The following is a 23,770-nucleotide window of genomic DNA, read 5'->3' on the forward strand; positions in this document are numbered from 1 at the left end:
CATCCATCCCAATTGATGCCAGATGAGGATCAGAGCGTTGATGATGTAAGGATAGGAGTCTGGTTTTAGATGTGTTAAAGGTAACCAGCCACATCTTCCGCCACTGAACCACGCGCTCGAGATCAGAGGAGAGAGAATCAGATAGAACTTTGTCATTTACAGCCTTTGATGTGTTGCCGTAGATGGTCGTGTCATCAGCATAGATATCAACGAATGATTTAAGTATGTGTTTAGGGAGGTCATTGATGTAGATCAGGAAGAGAGTTGGGCCCAGGATTGACCCCTGAGGGACTCCAGCATTAATACTGTGGGCTTCTGATTTCTGCCCATCAACCACTATGCCAGTTTACATTTGCTTTTATTTTTTCTTTTATTTCAACATTAAACTTATCTTTGTATTAATCTTAAATCAGACTCTTCTTTGTCATTGTTAAAATGTTTTTTATTCTTGTAACAATAATTACACAATTATTTACATTTATTTTAAGTAAATGTTTGTTTTCATATACCACGTATCCTACACTGTGTTACGCACGAGCGCAATTAAGTGTTGATACAGATACGAGAGTTAGCTAAAATGCGTGATAACAAGGATCCCCCCACTTTCTTGATTAAATTTTTATTTGATCGGTAAAAAGCGACGGTTTTAAAGATACAAGCAGATGTGAGACAGATGAATAACCTCCATCCAACCGTCTCATCATCATCATCATACACCCCATCCTACCGTCCATTCTCCTTCCTAAAGGTAAAGAGACAGAGAGAGCAAGTAATTTGAAACTCTTGTGAAAAATATTTTTTTAAATCCTGAGTTTAAATGCCATCGAATGCAGATGCAATCAATCGGAATCCGTAGCAGAGAAATTGCTAAATTCGCTATGTGCCTGAATCAACTCGATGGACATAACTGCACTGGAGAAAGAGCAAACATGCCTATATTTTTCTCAACATAGCAGAAAAGGGCAGACACCTAAAAAATCATGCTTTACCACAAACCGAGGAATGGACGTATTACCATGAACCTGAAAGAACTATCAAAATTCCGGGAAGCTCGGAATTGGACAATTACTTTTCTTGAATATTTCATTTCTTTTGAACCTTTCACTTTGTTCAGATTATACCTTTTCCTACAGCTAAGTATTCTGTCATTATTACTCGATCATTTATCCCGATGCCTGCCCACTCCCAATGAACAGCCGAACTAAATTCCTCAAACATTAGTTTTTGGACAACCAAATATTATTCTATATGATAAAAAGAGAAAAGAAAAATGTCTAATTTGCTGACTTCTTTCATTCGTCCTTTTTTTTTTTTTTTTTTTTAACTCATTGGGACATTGCATTCAATGTTTTGTTATGTGATTATTAAGTCTTGTTGCATTATAAAATATTTGATGTATACATAGATACATATGTATCGCCTTGTTGTTACAGTTGGTCATTTCTTGTCTTGTCGCATTGTGCTCTGGGTTATTTCATAATGGTAATGACCAAAGAATATTGGATTAACTTGCCATTTGGAATTGTAACATTCCACAATCTGCATATCACATTTTTCTTTTCTTATGACACAATATGTACTCTGGAATAAATTCCAATTTGGAATTCTCAATTGGGACGTATCATGGAACTTTGTTTACAGGAAAATGATAAAGATAAATTTCTAATAAAATGTGTTTGTGTGTATAAGAATACGCAAAGAACAGGAAAATATCAACAGACAAAAACTTTGCTTATTCACATGTTATTTTCACCACATTTTATGCACGGTAACATTTAACTTTCTTGAAAACAAAATCCAAATTATCAATCATCACTTCAAAAATTGCTTATTGAGTTGATATTTCAATCACAAAACTTCTAAGAATGGAATATTTATTTTGCTGAAATCAGTTTAAAGATTGGTAGATACCAATCAATAGTATGATGGAGTGTTTCTTAGCAGGATGAGAATAAAATGAAATGGTTGATTTGTTGTTTGTTTTTTTGTTTTTTTAATGACATACCAACCATTTTTGGATTATTTAATGTAGAATCAGTCATTTTGAAAAAAAGGTTCAATGTTTCAACTTCTTCATATCTTCAAATATTTATTGATGGTGTTTGGTTTGGTTGTTTTGTTTCATGGTATTTTAACCCTTTTCAGGTTATTTAATGCTGAATCTAGTAATTGATTGATTTTGTAGAAGAAAATTGTTTTTATTTTTGACTTTGCAATGCATTATTGAGTTTTGTAAAAGGAAAGGGAAAAAACAATAAACCCAATGTTTAGTGCGCTTTTGGTCAGGAAGATTAATATCTTCAAATAACCTGATTTGGTAGCAACAGATACCCTAACAGATATTATCACTCCAGGCCAAAGTGGACCTGAGAGCGATGGTAACCTAGGATCAACTTCACATTCCTCACAGTCCCCAAATAGGGCCTCACTACTGGATGTCTTAAGGTCATATCCAGGACCCCAAAAAAGAAATGGAATTAGTTAGCTAGTTGAGTATGTGAAAGATTTTGTGCTCAGTTTTTCCTCTTCAAATTTGTATTAGTCTTTAATTATTATGCTATTCCTACATATGTGTACGTATAAAGAAAAAAACAATTTAGAACCTAAAAATCATATGAAATTATTCTCAATATTGACATTTGTTTTTCTTCACCTCAAACAATACATATTGCCACAAAGGATTTAGATGTAAGGATGTGGAAACTTAAGTGATGAGTGAGAAGCTAGATGTTTGTTCACATTACACTTAGCATGGTTTGTGAAATTCTAAAAGGCAAGTGATCTAAGAAAAGAAATTAAAATCGAAAGCCTTTCAACATCAACATTTACATTTAATGCGATGAGATTTTGCTGCTAGTTGTGAGGGTCGGAGATATTTACAGTGTGGCAATACACTGTGGCAGTGTGGCACCAAGTTCATCGGAGCAATACTTGTAAAACTAGCTCAGAAACAACACTGGTGATGTGATACAAACTTGAACTTGGCTGAGGCCCTATGACGTTCTACTGTGACAATTTTTTTACTGTTCAAGAGAAAGTTTGATTCACTCCCCCATACCACACTAGCTTTTATTTTGTTTATTCTTTTTCAAACAAGGCATATTACCACTTGAAAGATAAGGGTTTACTATTTGGGATCATGTCTAACAGAGGACGGTTGGGAGTTAAGCAGCGAGATATCTATTTACATTACATTTAAACTTCCGCATGTCAGGGAAGCCAGGAACAGAGAGGGAATTCCAAAGTTTAGCAGTCCAGGGGAAGAAACTATTAGAGTAGAAGGCTTTCTAGCATCCAGGGGCCTCAATAGTGAAGGGATGGAATTTTGCTGCTTGTCGAGTTAGTCAGGGTATATATATATATATATACGTCGAGGGGACACAAATGTGATGAGTTCATCATTAAAGTACTTGTAAAACATTCGAAAGGATGCAACATTGCGATGATGGGATAGAGGTTGGAGCTTAGCAGACAGTATGGTACCTATTTAATATATTTTATTTCATGAGACTTACCTGTAGGAATGTGTATAACTGCCTCCAAGTGGCTGAGAGTTTTCCATACTGTCTGGTTGTAAAGAATCTGGACTGTTCATATTTGCATTGGTGCCACTCAGTCTCCTGCCAAAACTGTTGTTGTTAAAACCATTACTTGACGGATCATATCCGCTAACTGGAAAATAACAAACAGAAACAAAATATAAGTTTGTTTGTTTTTATTTAACTACAGCAATAAAAATTTATTCAAAATATAAAGAATTCAACATTTGACAAAATAGGAATTAGATTTAAATTTAAAAGTTCATGAAAATTTTGTCAACCACCAAATTTAAAATATAAGAACATAAGTTGCTTAAAAGCTGCTGAACCGAGGTTTCCTTTTAAGCTAGTTAATATTAAAAGCAATTGTAAAAATAGTGCTCATGTCTACTTGAAGATCTTTGGGAAAATATCACTCAAATGGCTGTTTAAAAGAAGAGATAAGATTCTTTCTAGAAAAAGTAATGTCCAGTTTAAGTGGCCATGGCCCACTGAAGTATATTCTAATATTTAAAATTGGGTCCAATATAAAGATTATAAACATTTCTTTTGAAATTTTTGCAATTTTGTAAAGAATAACAGATTTTGGGATGAGATAATTTAACATTTAAAAATAAAACATAATAAATAATAAAAATCAGGACTTTCAAACTGACAAATCAAATTTTGCTTCTAACAAGCCAATTTCTATTTCTTATTGCTGTACCATGTTATTGGCAATATAATAATGTACTTTTGTACATTCGCTAAAATTATTTTTAAATTACTTAGTCCAACCCAGACAACTACTAATATGAAACATTTTTAAATAATCGCCTAAAAAGTAAAAATCTGTAAGCTTTGTTTGTGACATCATCACTAGAATTCTGCTGTACAAGGCCAATATGTTCTCACTATCTGGTTTAGTTTTTCGATAAAGTCCTCCTTTCTTAGATGTACTGCCTTCACCACAGCTGAAAAACTTCATGTACTCTCTATATAGAAACTCTCCAGAATATCAGCGGGAGGCTAACAAGTGCTACACCTTGCTCAAGGGTTATCTGGAACTGTGCAAGACATCTGAGGTATTATACATACACGCTTTCCTGAATAGTACGGCATAATCAGGTTGACACACCGGTTCTCATTAGATCACTGGAGTTAAGCAACGTTGAGCCTGGCCAGTACCAGATAGGTGACCAATTTGGGAATTCTAGGCACTGTATACAGGAGGTTGTCGACACCTCTCTACAAGAGTTGCAAAACCCTAACGTTGTCATTTTCCCTGGCAGAGATATGTGTGCCTGGAGATTGCATGTGAACTTCATACTCCCATGGAACTTCTTCCTTTGGAGGAAGCTGATTAAACTCGCATAGGGTTAGCGCCGTTTCCATTTTTTATTACCTGAATATATACAGTGCCAAGAATTTCAAATGGTCACCAATCTGATATTAGCTAAGCTTGACATTGCTTAACTTTGGTGATCTAACAAGAACTAGTGTGCCAATGTGATTATGCTATAAAGTATTGACATAATTAAATTTTGACCATTTCACCCATCGTTTCTAATCCTTTCAAAGCATTGTTCATTGCAAACTGATAATCTTATTAACGCTTATCCTCGAGTGGCTTTTGCACCTTAATAAGTGGTAAATCATTAGTAAGAAAAAAGAATTGTGTACCAACAATAAGTAAAATCAAAAGTTTGTGTCCAAAAGTTCCAAAAAACAAAGTAGTTGTAAACAATGGAATAGGCAAACAAACAAACAAAACAAAAGATCAAAACAATCCAAGCTTCCACTTGCAATATAGGAATTGAACATTTTTGGATTCACTGAACTAGTCAAAAAAAAATAAAGGTTTTATTTTAGCTTATACATTTTAAGATCCAGTCTATTTAGAAAGTCATTTTTAATATGAGGAAAGGGTTTTTTTTTTTTTTTTAGGTTGGTTCTTATACATTTTAAAACTCAATCTCTGACAAGTTTGCATCAACATCTTTCAGCAAGTTGCATAAGCAGGCAGAAGATGTTGAAGTGAAGACTACTAGATGATTTATTCAAAATGCAGCGTTTCCCTTTCCCATATTAAGAATGGCTTTCTATCTAGGAGAAAAGGGAAGGGATTTCATGTCGGCATAGTTATGTTGAAAGCCATTTTCGGTTTAAAAATATTATCTTGATTTATGTTGCCACTTATACATTTTAAGACCCAATCTTCGGCAATTTCACATTGGCATCTTACGATAGGTTACATAAGCAGCCAGAGCAAAAACTGCCAAATGATTGAATCAAAATTCAGCATTCCCCTTCATATTAAAAATGGCTATTTAGAAAGCTATTCTTAACGTAGGGAAAGTGTGGGGATTTCATATCAACATAGTTATGTTGAAAGTCATTTTCAAATAGTTATGTGCATGGCAAAAAGATATAATTTTGCATTTTTTTTCAATAAATTTCAAATCTTCACTTTGATTTGAATAAAGCTGATCAAATCTCTTGATTTTTATTTCTTCCTGTGTTGATGTGTTTTCCTTTCTGTCTTTCATATATTCTGTTTCCACAACTTTTCATTTTATGACATATGCATTTTATTCTAATCTATATTTAAGAAATAACTGATGACAGTTCAAAGTTAAGTAAACTATTAGATCATCCAATCAATAAAGACAAAGAAAAACTCATTACGTCATGGTAGTTTGAAGCTTAATGCTTCTCATCAGAAAAGAGCAAGGTTTTATATATATATATATATATATATATATATATATATATATATATATATATATATAAACCCAACATGAGAAAATTAGCCTAGAAATAAAAAATAAACATACACTATAGGTATATAGGGGCTGAATAGATAGTAAAAAATATAGATAGATAAAAAATAAAAAAAAAGATACATATTTCTTTTTTGTTTTCATATATTTCTTCTATTTATCTTTTTTGTCTTTAATATATTGTCTCTACGAAATTTCATTTTTATTATATATTATATAATCTGGCTTGAGGTAGTTGCTAGTCTAGCCGCACTGATGAGCTGTGATACAGCGAAACAGTACTGTATATAAATGACTATAAATGCTCCCTATTTTTGGTTGAACATATTGGGAAGTGATAAACAAACTGACATCAGCATATTAAATGATGCTCTTTGTGGAAACAAATCGAGCTTCAGCGTTTGGACTATGTTTGAACATTGTTAACTCACATACCCATCTTAGAAACAGTCAAATAGCATAGTGGTCATGAGTGCCGACTGTTGTCTAATCGGTCAAGTTTCAAACCTGGCTTGAGGTAGTTGCTTGTCTAGCTGCACTGATGAGCTGTGATACAGTGAAACAGTACTGTATGTGGATGACTATATATATAGTAAGTTATGAAAAGTGGAAGCCTATGTAGTTTAATTGCCATATATATTTTCATAACTTACTACCTAGCTCTACTCACATATCGAGCACTGTTAAAGTAAATACTGAAAATCAATACATAAAATATCATATCTTATATCACACATTTTTGTGGATACATGAAATAATAATTTCCACACAAATATGTTGGATTCTCTCTTTTATAGCATCTCCACGTTTTTTATATCAAATTCTTCAAAAAGTTTATGCAGTACAAAACAGAGGCATAATTAGACACCTATTCTTAGAGATTTTCAAATTTTCACTTTTTCTGAAGATGGTCATTAATTCTGATGAAATTGGTCAAATCTCTTAATTTTTATTCCTTTCTCTGTTTAATTATTTTTCTTTTCTGTCTTTCATATGTTCTGTCTCCACAACATTTCATTTTATGATATGTCATATTTTATTCTCACACATATTACACACAAATATTATGTTGCATGTTCTCTTTTATAACCATTCCACATTTTCTATACCAAATTCTTGTAAAAGTTTATGCAGTACAAAACAGAGACATAATGAGACGCCCCTTTTCTTGGGGCTTTTCTTTGTGCTGTAGTTTTATTTTCGGGCCAACAAATCTACACAGAAGAAATCTGCTTTAATAGTCCAATCTCAAACGATACCATTGTGTGCATTATTCCACCCACATTCCTGTGTCATCTATCCACCACCTGATAATTCTCCGAATCTTTCATCTGAGCAGTACACAAACAACACACAACAAAAGCCAACAACTGCCTACCTGTAATTACACGACTGCTACAAATTTCCTAATAGAACAAAAACATTTTACAATTTCAAAGCAGCAAAGAAACGCGAGTATTTTGAAGAATGGCAAAAAAAGAAAATCAATATAAAGAATTTAGAATCAACAGATGAGCAAAGTTTTTTATGATCAATTAAGTTGACACGACTATCACCGTGGGTGGGTTGAACCAGCACTTTTTAATGAAGCAGTCGAATCATGAATCAATACATGGATCAATCTATGTACAGACCCTGCAACAAGTACACGTATCAGGTACTGAGCACATGTCATTGATGGCTACCTTTTCAACCAACACTCATTTCCAGCAACGCTGCTCTTAATCACATGATCCTCCAATGTTTTTATTAAATTGCAGCCGTTTATGATATTTTACTTAACTGTGTACATTTTTTTTTCTTTACCTAGGAATTACCACTTATCAAGGCCCAAAGACCACTCGAGGATAAGGGTTAATGAATGTAAGGTGGTAGTATAGTAATCGTTAATGGTGTAAATTAGGTAGAATTCTATTATTTATGGGACGGCTCAACAAGAACTTGTTTACATTGGATTTGACGGTTACTATGCTGTATTCAACTGGGAAGCAGGCCAGCGGAACAGTGTTCCCAGGCAGGCAGTTCTGGGAAAGAAACCTTGTTCATGGCATCTGCGTTTAGATTTAGGCACAGATAGAGAGTAGGTGAAATCATATATCGTGGTTGTAGCTAGTCGAGTGTTTTTTTTTGTGAAAGTTTGGCAAAACGGGGACTATAGATTGGAGTTCAGTCAAGCACTTGCTATGTACTGGATTGGTGATTATACAACATGATGCTGAAACTGAAATATGAGCATGGATCCAATTTGTTCAAGCAACATATAAGCTTTGCCTGTAAGATTCACCATCGTCATGTCACGATGTAAACAAGTGCCTGCTTTAATCAGACTTACTACAACTATTAGGACTGTCTATGCATATGTTGTAGAGATAATCGAAGTTCATTAGAATGAAATAAAGTATTTTATGTCAAATTCTTTCTAATTTATATTATTTGGATTATACAGACTAAAGAGACCTGTGGAAATTCCACAGTGGCTCTTTCATATGTAATATATTAATGTTGGCATTCTGTAGATGTTCAGTGTGAATGAAGTCGCCCTGATATTATTGTAGCTCTTTTGTTAAAACTGCAAAAGTATTTATCTAAGCTAGCAAGGACGTCCTGTGTAGCCTGGTCGTAATACACTTAAATGCGATATTTTAATTTATGCAGATTTCGTATATATTATCATAAAGTCAATTTTCTATTGATTCTTACATATTATAAAGTTGTGATTTAATGAAAAAAAAAATATATATATATATCCATATGACTTGAGTGCATCAGCTTGAATCAAAACCGAAACTTATGAACAATATATATATATATATATATATATATATATATATATATATATAACTTGAGTTCCTTCAGCTGAAACCAAAACCAAAGCTTATGAAGAATTCTTGGTAATATTTTATTACAAGATATGGAAGGTCATAACAATTAAATGACAGTAACTCGGAAGAAAGATGTAAACATGACACAAAATAATACACACGCTATCATATTAATACATAGAATGTTGTTCTTCAATATTATTTTTACATTTCTATCACAATAACTTCCAACCTTCTTCAGGTGTATCTTGTCAAACTCAAGAATTTACATGAAATTTCAAACGTAACCTTTCATTTAATCCATGGGGATAGCATGCTTTTGTTCTGTCAACCATGACGGGATGGAAATCTAAAGTAATTCGCAATTGTATTCTTAGTATAACCTGCATTGAGGAGTGAATTTTAATCTTCCAGAACAGTTTCACTTAGAACAGTATGTGCATTGGTCTATCCAGTGTTGATTTTTCACAGGTTTTTTGTTTTCTTGGTTGGTCATCGTCGATGTCTTGTTTTTCGAGACATTTTTCTTTGTGTTGCGAATTATGTTTTTCTTTTCTGTGTCCAATGTAGGCATTATTTTCTTAATGCTTTGTTGGTTTCTTTAGCACTGAGACCTGCTTGGATTGCCTTTTGCAAGTGTGACCAGACGTGTGCGATCCCGACAGATCACCGACTCCCAACGTCATGGGTAGTGGATTTTTCGTTCACTGTGTTTCTTATGGCCGGATCGTCATTTTCTTGCTGATGGCTGTCAATGGGAACACGCATGAGTTCACAAAGTAGAAATATTATAAGTCGTGGAACAAAGAAAGGAAAGACAATACCACTGTTTCACATATAAATTGACGGTTGACTTGTGAGCGTGTCTTCTCGTTCTATCGATGTTATGTTCGTCTGTCAGTCACAATTTGTCTCTATTTCTGTTTCACAGTCAACTCTAAAAAACTGTCCAACTGTTTTCATTATCAACTCCTATCTCACTGCTCAACTCCCTACATAGTATCCCTCTTGTAGTTATGGTCCCAAATAGTAGCCCCTTATGTTCAAATGGTACCGTATACAGTTTGGGGTGAATTACCATTAAAAAAAAAAAAAATACATTGGTCAAGTTTCTTAGAAATTTGTATTACCAAAATTAGCTGAAACTAAAGTTTCTAATTAACTTGAAATGTTTCCAGACTTAGAGGAACAATTTCTCTTTAAATGACAATGAAATCGATATCAACGGCTTCAGAAACATTGGCTGAAGAGTCAATTGAAAACATAATGAATACCAGCAAAGTTTAATTTCTATTTAAAAGCAATCTCAGCAAAAATGACTATTTTATGGACTTTGTTTATTAGCAAAGATAAAAAGATTAGAAATTTTGAACAATATTATCATAATATCGTGAAATCTTAAGATAAACCAATTTCATTCTATTTTTAGTGCATTCATTTATTTTCATTATATTTCAAAATTGCTAAACTGAAAACAATGTATCGGTAAAAGAGTTAGCTACTCCTCTGCTGAAATAGTATGCAAGAGTTATTTGCCCTGATACAGATTGTATCAGTGAGTCATCTGCCTCTTATCTCTTCTCTACAATTATATAACTGCAAATTTGTGTGTACACGCGCAAGTTCCCTATAGATTCCAAAACGGCTGAAACGATTTTCTTTAAAATTTACAGAAATTTAGTGTATAAGTCTGAGAGTGACCTTAGTTAAGTTTTGTTTCAGAATACCCACAATGATAATCGATAATCAAAACCATTATTTTAATTTATTCATCATAGGTAAAGCAAATTTTTCCATGTCGTTGCTTAGCAACAATGATAGAACAATAGGCAGTGAAAATTCTACTGTAAGCTGAGTGTTTTTTTTTTGCATGACGTAGTCTGTAGGTTCAAACTCCGCATGTAAATTTCTTAATTTTTTATTCATTAACTGTAAAGAATTTTATAAGACTTAAAAATTTACGCATTTTTTTTTTATTATAATGACATGGTCTGAAGGTCAAACCTCGCACATAAATTTTTTTTGTTAACTGGAAAGAAGTTTATATAAAATAATTTTATAAAAGAAAAAGTAGGTTCTCTAGAGTGCAATGTGAAACAACATATATTTTGGACTAAGTTACCGCATGGAGATATGTGAAGCTTCCTCCCGGGCTATTTCGCGGATTGCGATGACAATAAAAATATAGGAGTGTGAAATATTTGTCGATCATCATTCAATCCCGGGCAATGTCGGGTCTCCCTGCTAGCGACAGATGGAAGCAAACAGTTTTATTAGTGGAACTCAGCAATAAATTGTAGAACATTTTCCATATTCATTGATTTGAATTCATCTCAACTTGCTGCCACATGATCGAGATTAACTGCTTTAGAAGAACACGTGTGGATTAACTTTGCACAGGATTTGGTTACTTGTTTTTGTTTGAACTTATACACACACAATTGCTATATTTTAAACAAATCTTGAACCGCAGGCACATTGAACATATCCTTTGTGTTGGGGATATTTTTTGGAAAACAAAAATGATCCTTGTTGGGAAATTATAAAAAGTAGAATTGCAAATATTGGTTACAGCTAGTTAAGGTGAACAGTACAACGCAAGAGTATTGTAACAGTAGTAGTAATAATAATTTGAAGGTTAAGTCCACAAAAAGTAGAGCTTAGTTCCATTCACTAAGGTAATAAAAAAAATAATAACTGGTAATTCTGGCTATGTCATGGATGAATAAATAATATACATTATGGCAATTTGCTTTCTGATTGATATATCACCTTCTTGTCTGAGTATAAATAGAATCTTCCAAATATCCATAAACATACAACAATTATACCAAAAATATTGCAACACTTAGACATGGTTTTCTCCCACACTAACTAAAGATCCATTTCCCAAAACCTTACCTTATTGCCAAATCTTATTAACAACTCAAGCTATTTAACTGCCCCCACTTCTCTCCTTCGATTAGATCTTGATGTTGGCCTTGACTGATGCTACAAGGATGCTGCTTATCACCAGTTTTTAATCACAAATCTTCACTATTATTTTTTCATGGAAATTCCTCCAGACAAACAATAAAACCACTTGATATAAATTTAAAAAAATAAAATAAAAAACAAAGAAAACCCCCAAAAAACAACTTGATATAAATTAACAAAAAAAAAAAAAAAAAAAAGACAATAAAATCACTAAATCTAAATTTTAAAAAAATCAAACAAACAAAAAGCAAAAAAAACAAAAACAATAAGTGTGAGATTAATAGATTTCAGCACAGAAAACAGAAATTTTCCCCTTTTGTCAGAAATATTGATGATGGCATGTGAGGACTAAAGGATAAAATAAGGGAAGTGAATTGTACAAAAAAAAAAAAAAAAGCTGCAAAAAATAAATACACGGTCCACTTACTACTCTTCTCAATATATATGAAATAAAGGCAAAACGTTGATGAACATATAACTTAGTTTGTTCCTTTTTTTTTTATCTCTATAAGTTGGCCGCCTGGCATTGCCCGGTCGTACAATACACTTAAAAATGATATATTATATAGAACCAATCATCTAGTGATTGTTATATTTTACACAGAATAATTTGTCCACTGTATTAATTTGCAAAAAAATTTTTTTTTTTAAATAATAATGATAATGTCATTCATCAAATTCCTCTGTGGTTACAATATCACGTCAGCTGATATTTGGGGTTGACAATGAATGCCATGGAAAAAATCACTTCCAATTAATTAAGAAAAGATTAAAATAAAATGAAGTACTGCCGGGCTTGAACAGGGGATCATTGAATCTGTAGTCAAATGCTCTAATACTGAGTTATATCTCCAGATGACAATAAATATGGCGGGTTTTTTAAGAAGAAGAAATGATTTGCTGAGATTTTATTATCTCCCTTGGCTAGTGTAACATAAAATATTCCTCTTTAAAAAGTATTTTTTTTTATCTATAAGAGAGAAAGACTATCTTTAAGATCGGATTTTTTCGATTTTCAATAGTTATTGGACTGATTTCTGTACAAAACATATCTAAGAACATTGCCAGACAAATTAGCTTTGTGTGAAATTTGCAAAAGATAAGCTCAGCTGTTTCAGAACCTATGAGAAAGGAATTATCACACACACACACACACACACACACAAAGTGACTTTTATATAATATATATATGTCAGAATAATGAGACGAATTAGATCACAGATGAATTAATCTTGTGGTATCAAGTCTTACAAAATACTTTTGGGAGGTAATACGTTTATAGGACAATCCAAGCAAAATAAAATTGCTTAATATACTAGATAGAGCAAATAAAAAATTTACAGTTTTTATATTTAGATTTCATTCAGAAAAATATAATTTTTCAAAACAAAAATTATTATTTGAACAAATACAATATTTAAAGTAATCTTTAATATATTTTCTATGTATGTGCTGAATAGCAAAATTATATCAAACCAGATTTAATATTTTGCTAATGACTTTCCTCTGAGGAGAGGAGCCTACATTGAAAATCCGTGGATTATGGTCTTCTAAGGAAAATCAGATCATATGGTATCACTGGAAGAAAACCATGTAATTAAATACTTCTTAAGAGAAGAATCCAGGTTGTCCTCGACGACGGTCGTACATCTAAACAACATGATATAAATGTGGGAGTACCTCAGGGGTCTATCCTAGGATACTTATTATTCCTGATATTCATAAATGACCTCCCTGATAAAATTGTTTCTGAGATGGGTATATTTACTGATGGCACCACTCTCTATAACAGGTAAGAGGGGAAAATAAATGAACACATATCTAAGGAAATGGCAGAAACACTAGATGAAGACCTCCAATCTGTAGTGAAATAGGGACAAAAATGGTCACATTCAATGCTGTCAAGACAGCTGGTTTCCTTCAATAACTACAAGAAACCTTCTCTACCATTAATAGCAATGGCCAAAAACACATTACCTGAAAGTACTTCCTTTAAACTCCTCGGCCTAACGTTTATAGGGAACATGAACTGGAATAAATACATTGAGAGCATTGCCAAGGTTGCTGCAAAGAAGACCGTGCTAGAAAGCTACTTACGTCTGAAAGTATCCTATACCTCTATAAAGCCACCATTCGCCCATGTATGGAGTATCCTTTAAACATTTGGGCTGGGGCATCTGCTACTTGTCTCTCGCTCCTGGACAGGGTTCAAAAGAGAGTCGCCAACCTGATAAGTCCTGAACTGTCATCTAGGCTTCAGCCATTGTCCTATTGACGAAATGTTGCATCCCTCTGCCTGTTCTATAAATATTCCAATGGTGAATGCTTTGACAACTACAAGCACTTGTACCCTCTCGATGGAAATACCCCCAACAAACCAGACAAGCAGCTAAATTCTACCCCTACACAGAGATACCTAGGTGTAAGAAAGCCTACTCCAATAGTTTCTTCTCCAGAACTGCTAGACTTTGGAACTCCCTTCCGGGATTCTGCTTTCCCAACTGTACTGACATGCAGAAGTTCAAATATAATGTGAACAGACATTTTACTGCTCATCTCCCTTCATAATATCCCTGCAACTTATGTCCTTGATAGTAACCCCCTACTTCAAAGTGGCACTGTGCCTTATTTGGGGTGAAAATTGAATTTAAAAAAAAAATTACTTTGAATGTTGTATTCTTTGTTCAAATAATAATTTTTTGTTTTGAAACATATTTTTCTGAATGAAATTTAAATTATAAATAGATTGATGAAAAAAATGTATAAATTTAACCATAAAAATAAAATAATGAAATTTCAAGGACAAAATTTAATCCTTGAAATTTGCATATAAATTACAAAAAATAAATAAAAAGCCATGTCAGAAGAAAACGAACATTGCAGAAGATACAATTCTTAAGAAGATTTCCATTTTTTGCATTTTTAGAAACATAATAGAAACTATGTAAACATCTGGAAAAAAATTATAATAAAAAACAAATTGTTTAAACATTAATTATCTTTAAAGAATTTATTGTAGGAGACAATTTTTAAAAAAGTAATTATGCCTTTATTCTTCAAAAAAAATATTCTGTATGAAAATGTAACCTTCAGATTTAAGTGTCCTCAAATCTGATTGGATTATATTATAGGCTGTCCTAGATTTAGGGATGCGCATTCATATTAATATAACATGAACAGAACCAGGAAAAGGTAATCGAGTTTTTATTTAATTATTGTTCTTGTGCAAAAGTGTCAGAACACAAAATGTTTTCTACTATTTCTATCTAACTAATTTAATAGGCATTTTCACTTTGCCTGTCTCTTAAATTTCGCTTGTTTTTGGATGTTTTAATCTTATCTTGTTTTTCTCATTACGTACTGAATATTTGTAAGTGAAGCCTATATAAAATCTGTTCCTTACTTTATTCTAAACATTTTTTTTAGAGCATTTAAAAATTTTGCATTAAAAAAAAATTACTTAAGTTTTGGTTTTGAAATTAAGATTGGCATGTAAAACAAAAAAAATTATTTTCATGATAAGCATTCTGTTATGAATCGAAATATTGAATTTTATTTTTATAAATAAATATGCTTATTTATTGGAAGAGATTTTGCACTTGTTTAGCTTTAAGCCGTTAAATTTTTTAATTTTGTATTCCATATCATTAGTTCTTACTATAAACAGTGGACTTTCTATTAAGATTTTTTCTTGTTTTTAAGACAATACAATGAGATGGTTGCATTGTGGAAGTAGGAAGAGAAATACAGATGAAGAGAGAGAGAGAGAGAGACATATTTTTTTTTTTTACACGGTGGTCACCACTTATCAAGGCCCGGAAGCCACTCAGGGATAAGGGTTATTCCAAGTACATTACGTTAGTGTGGAGATTTGATGAAGTGTTTACTTAAGGGGGCGGTTCATTAGGAATTTGTTAACGTTGGACTTGAAGACATCCAAGTTGTAGTCCGGTGGGAAGCAGGTAGACGGAACAGAGTTCCACAGGCGTGCAGTTCTAAGAAAGAAGCTTTGTTCATGGAATCCACGTTTTGATTTAGGCACAGATAAAGAGTGGGGGAAATTTTTCCCAGTGGATTCAGCTAGACGGGTGTTTTTCGTGAAAGATTGGCGATGGTGGACCAGAGATTGGAGTTCAGACGAGCACCTGCCATGGAAATAACGATAAAACAAGGATAGGCTCGCAACGTCTCTTCTGTGGGAGAGAGGTTGCAGGGTAGAGAAAAGGGCATCCCCCACTAAGCCACAAAGTCTATTTTGTACTCTGTCAAGGTAGGATAGGCTGTTTTTAGCAGCTCCTGCCCAGATATGGCAACATACCAATAGAGAGAGAGGAAAAAACTATATTATACTAATACTAAAATTGTGTTTGCTTGTCCCGTTATTTGAGGATATATTTTAATATACTAATAAAACAGATGGAGAGTTTAAAACTTGTTTCATTAGTGCTCTGGAGGCCTCATTGTGAAGATTTGTGATCTTTTAAACCAACACATTTCAGGTGAAAACATTATTACGTACTTACATATCAAAAGCAAGATAAGTTATTTTTCTACTTACATGGATAGGTTTTGATGCTTTAACTTTATTTTAAAGTGTTTTTTTTCTTACAAACAATAGTGTACAACACATTACTGTTACCAAAGGCAAAATAAGTTCTTTTTAAATAAGAAAATAAGGTACTTGTGCAGAATTCTACCCATATAAAAACAAAATCTTCCTCGTGATGGAAAAAAAGGTGATATAATAAAAAAATCACACAAAATCATTAAGTAGTTTTATTTTTAAATAAGAAATAAGGTATTTGTACAGAATTGTACCAATAAGACAAACACAAAATCTTAACCATGACATAAAGAAAAAGTCGTAAAACTAAAACTCATCAAGTAGTTTTATTTTTAAATTAGAAATAAACTATTTAAAAAATAATTTTAGTAGGCACTGGATACTTCTTTCATTTTAATTAGTGCTTTCAGTAGCGCTCTGGAGGCATCATGAGTTTTATTTTTTTAATCAGTGCTCACTTAAAAAAAATAATTTCTCTTTGGGGAAGAGGGTTAGAACTTTGGTCTTAGTAGTGCGCTGGCGACCTCCTTAACTTTATTTAGTACTTTCAGTAGCGCTCTGGAGGCTTCCTGGCGTTTTTTTCACTATTCACTTATGAAATTGTTTTTGTTTTATTCGTTATATTTTGCTAGAAAATAGAAAGTGGTAGATAAACTAAAAAATAAATATATGAGTTTCAAGGCAATGAGAGATAAAGAAATAAGTTTTAAAAGAACTAAGCACAATTTTTTAGTACTGCTTTGTTTATGGCCTCAGTCTATAATTTGAAACAAACACTGGAGTAATAAATTATTAATCTAGTAAGACACTTGGTAAATAGTATATGCAACATAAAATAGTGCTCAATTCCATGGAAGTAATAAGTGCATGCAATAATGCAGTAGACCACTTGGAATGTGGTAGATGGTGAATCCAAATGTGCTCGATACTCTAAATAGAACTGGTATATGTTATAATTGTACTCTTATCAAGTTTTATGTGGAACCGGGCAGTGCTCAATACACATGATAGAACATATATGAGAACTGAGAAAGAGAGAGTATGAAAATAGAGATACAAAGAAGAAATAGAAGAAAAGGGGCGGGAAGACAGATGAGTAGATTTAATTGTATGGGATTTTCTGTTTTACTTTTTAATGTCTTAAATCAGATTTTAATAATTTTTTTTTTATTACAAATAACTTTACCTTTTCATTCAAGTAGAAAACTGAAACAAAAAACTAATTTGAACTTGTTATAGCTATGCAAAAGCATATTAATCTTTTTAAAATTTTAAAAAATTAAGTAAAATATAATCTTCAAAATAGAAAAGAATTTCTTGCAAGACATGAAAATCGTTAAACAAAATGTTTTTATGAAAATAAGGTACAAGCTTTAATTTGAAATTTATCAATTTTCAAAGTGCATTTTTATCAACTTTACAAATTAAGGTACAAAATTTAATTTAAATTGAATCTAAAAATTACCTTCGATTTATTTTATGTTATGTACATTTTGTTTTCAAAAAAATTTTTTGGAAATTACATATCTATATAATTAATTGCTAAATAATAGATTTAGTTTTAAGTGTGAAAAAATGCACATAACGTAAAATAAATCCAAGGTAATTTTTAGATTCAATGTAAATTAAATTTTTATATTTTACTTTGTAAAGTTTTTGAAAATTGATAAATTTCAAATTAAAATCTGTATCTTAATATTTAAAGTTTATAAAAACATTTTGTTTAACCATTTTCATGTCTTGCAAGAAATGCTTTCCTAACTTTTACAGATATTACCATAAAATATGGATCGACTGTAGTTGAAGATAACCCAAAAACCTTTCATTTTATGAAAGCTAGGGTATCACTCCCACCCTGGCTTACTTGATTCATCCTTGACCTTCATCTTATAACGCTGAGTGTTTTTAACAAATATTATTTTTTTAATCTTTAGTTTGACTGGAGTGGGGACTTAACCCAGGTTTTCAACCCAACTCTCACCAATATATTAGCATAAATTAACTCAAATCTGTTCAAATTTAAAATAAACTAAAATAATTTTTAAAAGACAAGTTGCTTTTTTATATGTTACTCTTTAAATTCTAACAAGTCGAAAAAAGTTATTCATAGAGTCTAGGTGTCTATTGTCATCCTACCAAATAAAGAATGGCTGACATGAGAGCGAGAATAAATGACATGAAAGATTGAAAACATTCGAAATAAATCAATCCTTTTTATAATCTTTTTATAACAAAAACAACTAAAATCTTTCAAATGTTCTGAAACAAACCCTTTTGTAATCTTTCACGCTTCCAACAAAAGCAAACAAGATTTGTCAACGTTTTTCATTAAGTTTATATTTTTTTTCTGAATTCAATAAGAATTGCAACTATGAATTGCCTTCCTTGAATGCTTATTGTTATTTTTAGAAAGATTGTTACAACAATTTATCTCAAACATGTTATGAAAAAGAAATATTCAACAACTGTATTTAACAATGAATAAAATGTTAAATCTCTTAAAAGTACAAATGAACAAAACGTTTTCCTTCTGAAATGCAAGGTGTGTTCAAAACGTGTTCAGGCTGGAGATGTATTATCTATATAACAAAGAATGAAATGTTAATCCTCAAAATGGCTCCATTGGCATTTAACAGACTTATTTGAATATATATATATATATATATATATATATAATTTCAATCAAATGTTAGTGAATCCATAAAACCATGGTTGTTGATCATCATCATCATAATGGTTTTTTTTTACTCATTACTCACGTTCACCCCTAACAAGACATATTGTCACTCGGACGTAAGGGTCTACTATTTGGGACCATGCCTAGGAAAGATTAGAAAGATATTGGTTTACATTACATTTAAAGTTCTGCATATCAGTATAATCAGGGAAACAGGTAGCAGAAAGGAAATTCCAAAGTCTAGTTGTTCAAGAGAAGAAACTACTAGACTGGAAAACTTCTGGCATTTAGGGACATCAACACTAAAGAGGTGTGATTTTGTTGCTAAGTGTGTTTGGCGGGGATATACATGTCAAGGGGGTACACGTGCAATGATTTCATCAGAGCACATTCCATTAAAATATTTGTAAAACAAGCATAGGGATGCAACATTGTGAAACAGAGGTTGAAGTTTAGTTTACAAAGTCGAACCTATTAAAGTTAAGGCTCTGTTTTTGATCCTATCCAAGAGGGAGAGATTAGTGATGATAACCCCTATCCCAGAGGGTGGCATCCTTTTGAGATGAAACCTCATTACATCCCATAAGTAGAGTATTATTCTTGCGAAATGTCAGATTCTTAGGTCTATTGAAATATTTAAAAGCAATAGACTACTGCTCTACCACCAACTCCCGACAAGTCAAGGTTTGGAAAATTCTCAGACCTCACGCGAAAATTAGGAAATTCTAAAAAGAAAGGATTTGTAAGAAAGATAGCAGATGCTCACTTATTCCTGATATGTTAATATAAGAAATGTGTGTGCCTGAATTATTTTGAGGCTATTGAACCTAAGAATATGAAATTTAGTAGAAATGATCCCCCTTAGTTCTGCAGATTGATATCATTTTTCTTTTCTTTTTTTTTTTGGTCGGCCCCTGAGAGAACAATAAACAAAATCTGATTCTTTTTTTTTTTTAATTTTTAAACCATAAATCGGACAGATCCATACAGATTCTTAAATTCTGAGAAAATATTAGCCCTGAAAACAAATTTTGAAAATTTCTAAATTCTTGTGGCATAATATCTACAGGAGTTTTAATTATTATTATTTTTTTTTTTTTGCATAGTTTTAATTTTTTTTTTTTTTATAGTTTTCAACTTTGTATCTTTTGGACCCTAGAAAGTTATATTAATTTTGTAGAAGACAAACTTCAGTTTGTTCTGTGCATCAAAATAAAACTTTAAAGTACACACATTTAAAATAACTATTCAGAATGTTTATTACAATAGAACCCAAAAATTCTTAGTTATTCTTAGAAAAAAGATGTTTAAAAAATAACATTTGAAACACGTTTTCACATTTTATATAAAATTTTCTACATCAAGTTTTTACATAAAGATTGCATATAATATATAGAAAGTGTTTATAGGAAATCTCTTCTATAATATCAAATCTCCACATTAACATAATGTACTTGCAATAACCCTTATCCCTGAGTGGCTTCTGGGCCTTGATAAGTGGTGATCACTGTGTAAAAAAATATATATATATATATAAATCTCAAACGTCTGTTAGTGTGTATGTTTGCATGTTTTGCTAAAACTTTTGACACACGCAACAAACACTGATAAAATTGGTATCATTTGAAAGCTCAGTCTTTCAGCCGACAAATATCCAAAAGTTGGCCAAAAACAATTTTTTCACCATCAACTGGGCCGATTTGGGGGGGGGGGGTCACTTTTTTCATCAACATTTTTGCAAAGTCATGATAGGCCTTGCAATGACTAAGCTTAGTTTGAACGGTGGCAATGTCGTATGTCACGGTGGACGCAGCGACTAAACCGTTTGCTTTCTTTCACTTCCTTTTAGTGTTACAAGTTCGAACCAGCCTGCCTGCTTACTACTTTTTTTGTGTTGCATGGGTACTCACTATTTGCATTTTTTTTTTAGGGAGTTGGTTAATTTTCTTTTGTTTGAAACATTTTTTTTAGGGCTCCGTTGCTCTATACCATTACGATAAAACCTCCCCACACCCAGGCAATGCCGGGTACCCCCACTAGTTTAAATATATTGAAAAAAAAAAAAAAAAAAAAAAGGGAAAGAAAAGAAGACAGAACCATTTTTTATGTTCAATGGGGAAATGTCTCTTCAAAGAACATCTGTTGCCATCACAAAAATACAGGACAAGTGTGTTTTTTTCGTTAAAGACTAGATAAAAAATATAAGTTAATGAAATAAAAATTTTAAAAACATTTTTAATTTCATGATGAACAATCAGAACCGATTCTGTTGCATTTTTATTCCTGCATTTTGAATTTCATGACTTTAGAGTCATGTTAGTCAAGTATATTTTTAAAATCAATAATGATACTCAAAGTTTCCCACCTAAAAGAAATTGTTGATTCATAAGATTTTCTTCTTCTGAATTATCTATCTAAAATTTGCACATTTTTTTTTTTTTTGGACACATCTGGTCCCATTAATGATTGATATTAATGGGAACTAGCTGTCCCTGCACTACGTTGTTCGGAAGTGTTTTTACTTTCATTCGTGGTAGAGGGGATTTGTAGGTTTACAAATAGTTAAAAGATTGAAATTTTTTAATATTTACCTTTTCAGAAAAAGCGTAATTAAAATAAGTTAAATATTTACAATTTGGTTTATAATCCATTTGTGAATGACTATGAGCTTTCAAGAAAGAAAATAGACATAAACATTGACCATGTCCACATTTAAAAAGAATATTCAAGATAGAGTATATAAGCAGATTCGCAAATAAGAAAAGCAATTAAAAATATTTTTTCAACAAATATATGAGGAGAGGTATATTAAAAAATTATATTTAATAAAAGTAACTAAAAGATAAAAATATATGAATTATTTTCAACCCTTTTGAAGTTGAAAACGTTTTCTATTAGATTCCTCTCATTCTGCAGAGTTGAATGTAATAGTCAAAAAAGCAAGCACCCATGTATGTGTGCCTTGTGTGGCTGTACGACTTACCTTCAGATGAGATCAGAGAGAGAGAGAGAGATTAAAGATGGCGGCTATGGCTTTATAAGGTGTAGTCTCATGGAGTCGCATGAGATCACACCATCCACCGCACACATATGCAAATGAAATGCAGTCAGTTTTTTAATAAAATGCCTGTTGGCAGAGGTAAAGAGGACAGACGCGTGCTGGAAATTGAGAGATTAAATTGTGAGAAGGAGGAAATACAGTGACGAATTCTATCTGTGAAATTTTTTTCCCCCAAAATACCAGCCCATTTTACTGCAGAATCATTCAAAATCTGTCTATCACAGAAAAAATTATCAAACCACACAGAATATGTAATCAATGAAATAAATTGGCTTTTCATTTGTTTTTTTTTCTGCAGAATATACAGATTGATAATTTCCATAATTGACTTGCTATGTCTTATTTTTTACCAAGATATTTACAGTAATCGCATAAACATGTTCTTAGAAATAGGTTATTATTAAGAGGCAGTGTTTACTTTTATTAAAGGATGGCAAATAGCAAACAGAATCCTGAACAGAAGCGTGGGCTCTATCCCAACTGTCATCAATGGACCTGAGGTAATCTCGTCAGCATCATACAAAGCCAAACTCTTTGCCAAGAACTTTGCAGCTAATTCTACCCTTTGCGACCAAGGCTGCCAACCCCTAATATTTCCTCCTGTATCAGAAAACACACTATGTGATATACATATATCTGTACATGATGTTCCCAAGCTAATCAAAAATCTTGATTCCAGTAAAGCAACAGGCCTTGACGGTATTCCAATCATAGTACTAAAAAAACTTCAACCAGAACTAGCGCCCATGCTTACAAAGCTGTTTAAGCATTGTCTTAAGGACAATAGCTTACCATCAACCCGGAAAATCTCATCAGTATGCCCTGTATTTAAGAATTCAGGTGATCACTCATCCCCCTCTCAGTACAGGCCAATAAGTCTCCTGTGCGTCATGAGTAAGTAACTGAAATCTGTGTTAAATACAGAAGTAATCAACCTTCTAAACAAAAATAACCTTCTTAGTGACATTCAATATGGTTTCCGTTCTGCTAGATCTACAGCAGATATGCTTACAGTTATATCTCATAGGATTAGCAAATCTCTCGACGGAGGCAACTTTTCTAGGGCAATTGCTTTTGACATATCTAAGGCCTTTGATAGGGTATGGCATAAAGGTTTACTTCACAAGATCTCTAGCTATGGTATAGCTGGAAATGTCTTCTCAATTATAAAATTATTTCTTTCTGATAGGTTCATAAGAGTAGTAGTTGAGGGGCAAAAATCAGAAGCTCACATTATTAATGCTAGAGTCCCTCAGGGGTCCATCCTGGGCCCAACTCTTTTCTTGATCTACATTAATGATCTTCCAAATCACATCCTTACATCATTTGTAGACATTTATGCTGATGACACTACCATTTATGGTAGCAC

The 23,770-nt window shown here is 32.3% G+C and overlaps 1 protein-coding gene across 38 annotated transcripts in view; it reads right to left on the bottom strand.

The window, feature by feature from the left end:
- LOC145284419 (TBC1 domain family member 5-like) overlaps nucleotides 1-23,770 on the bottom strand; it is a 331,181-nt gene that overhangs the window by 121,971 nt on the left and 185,440 nt on the right. For all 38 annotated transcript variants that reach the window (XM_080133215.1, XM_080133179.1, XM_080133178.1 and 35 more), the window contains one exon: nucleotides 3,516-3,672. In XM_080133215.1, the coding sequence (XP_079989341.1) occupies nucleotides 3,516-3,595 (80 nt within the window). In that variant the 5' untranslated portion in view covers nucleotides 3,596-3,672. The remainder of the gene's footprint in view (nucleotides 1-3,515; nucleotides 3,673-23,770) is intronic.

This window comes from Euprymna scolopes, chromosome 9, assembly GCF_053919585.1.
Source record: "Euprymna scolopes isolate OS-2025 chromosome 9, ASM5391958v1, whole genome shotgun sequence".
NCBI lineage: Eukaryota > Metazoa > Mollusca > Cephalopoda > Sepiida > Sepiolidae > Euprymna > Euprymna scolopes.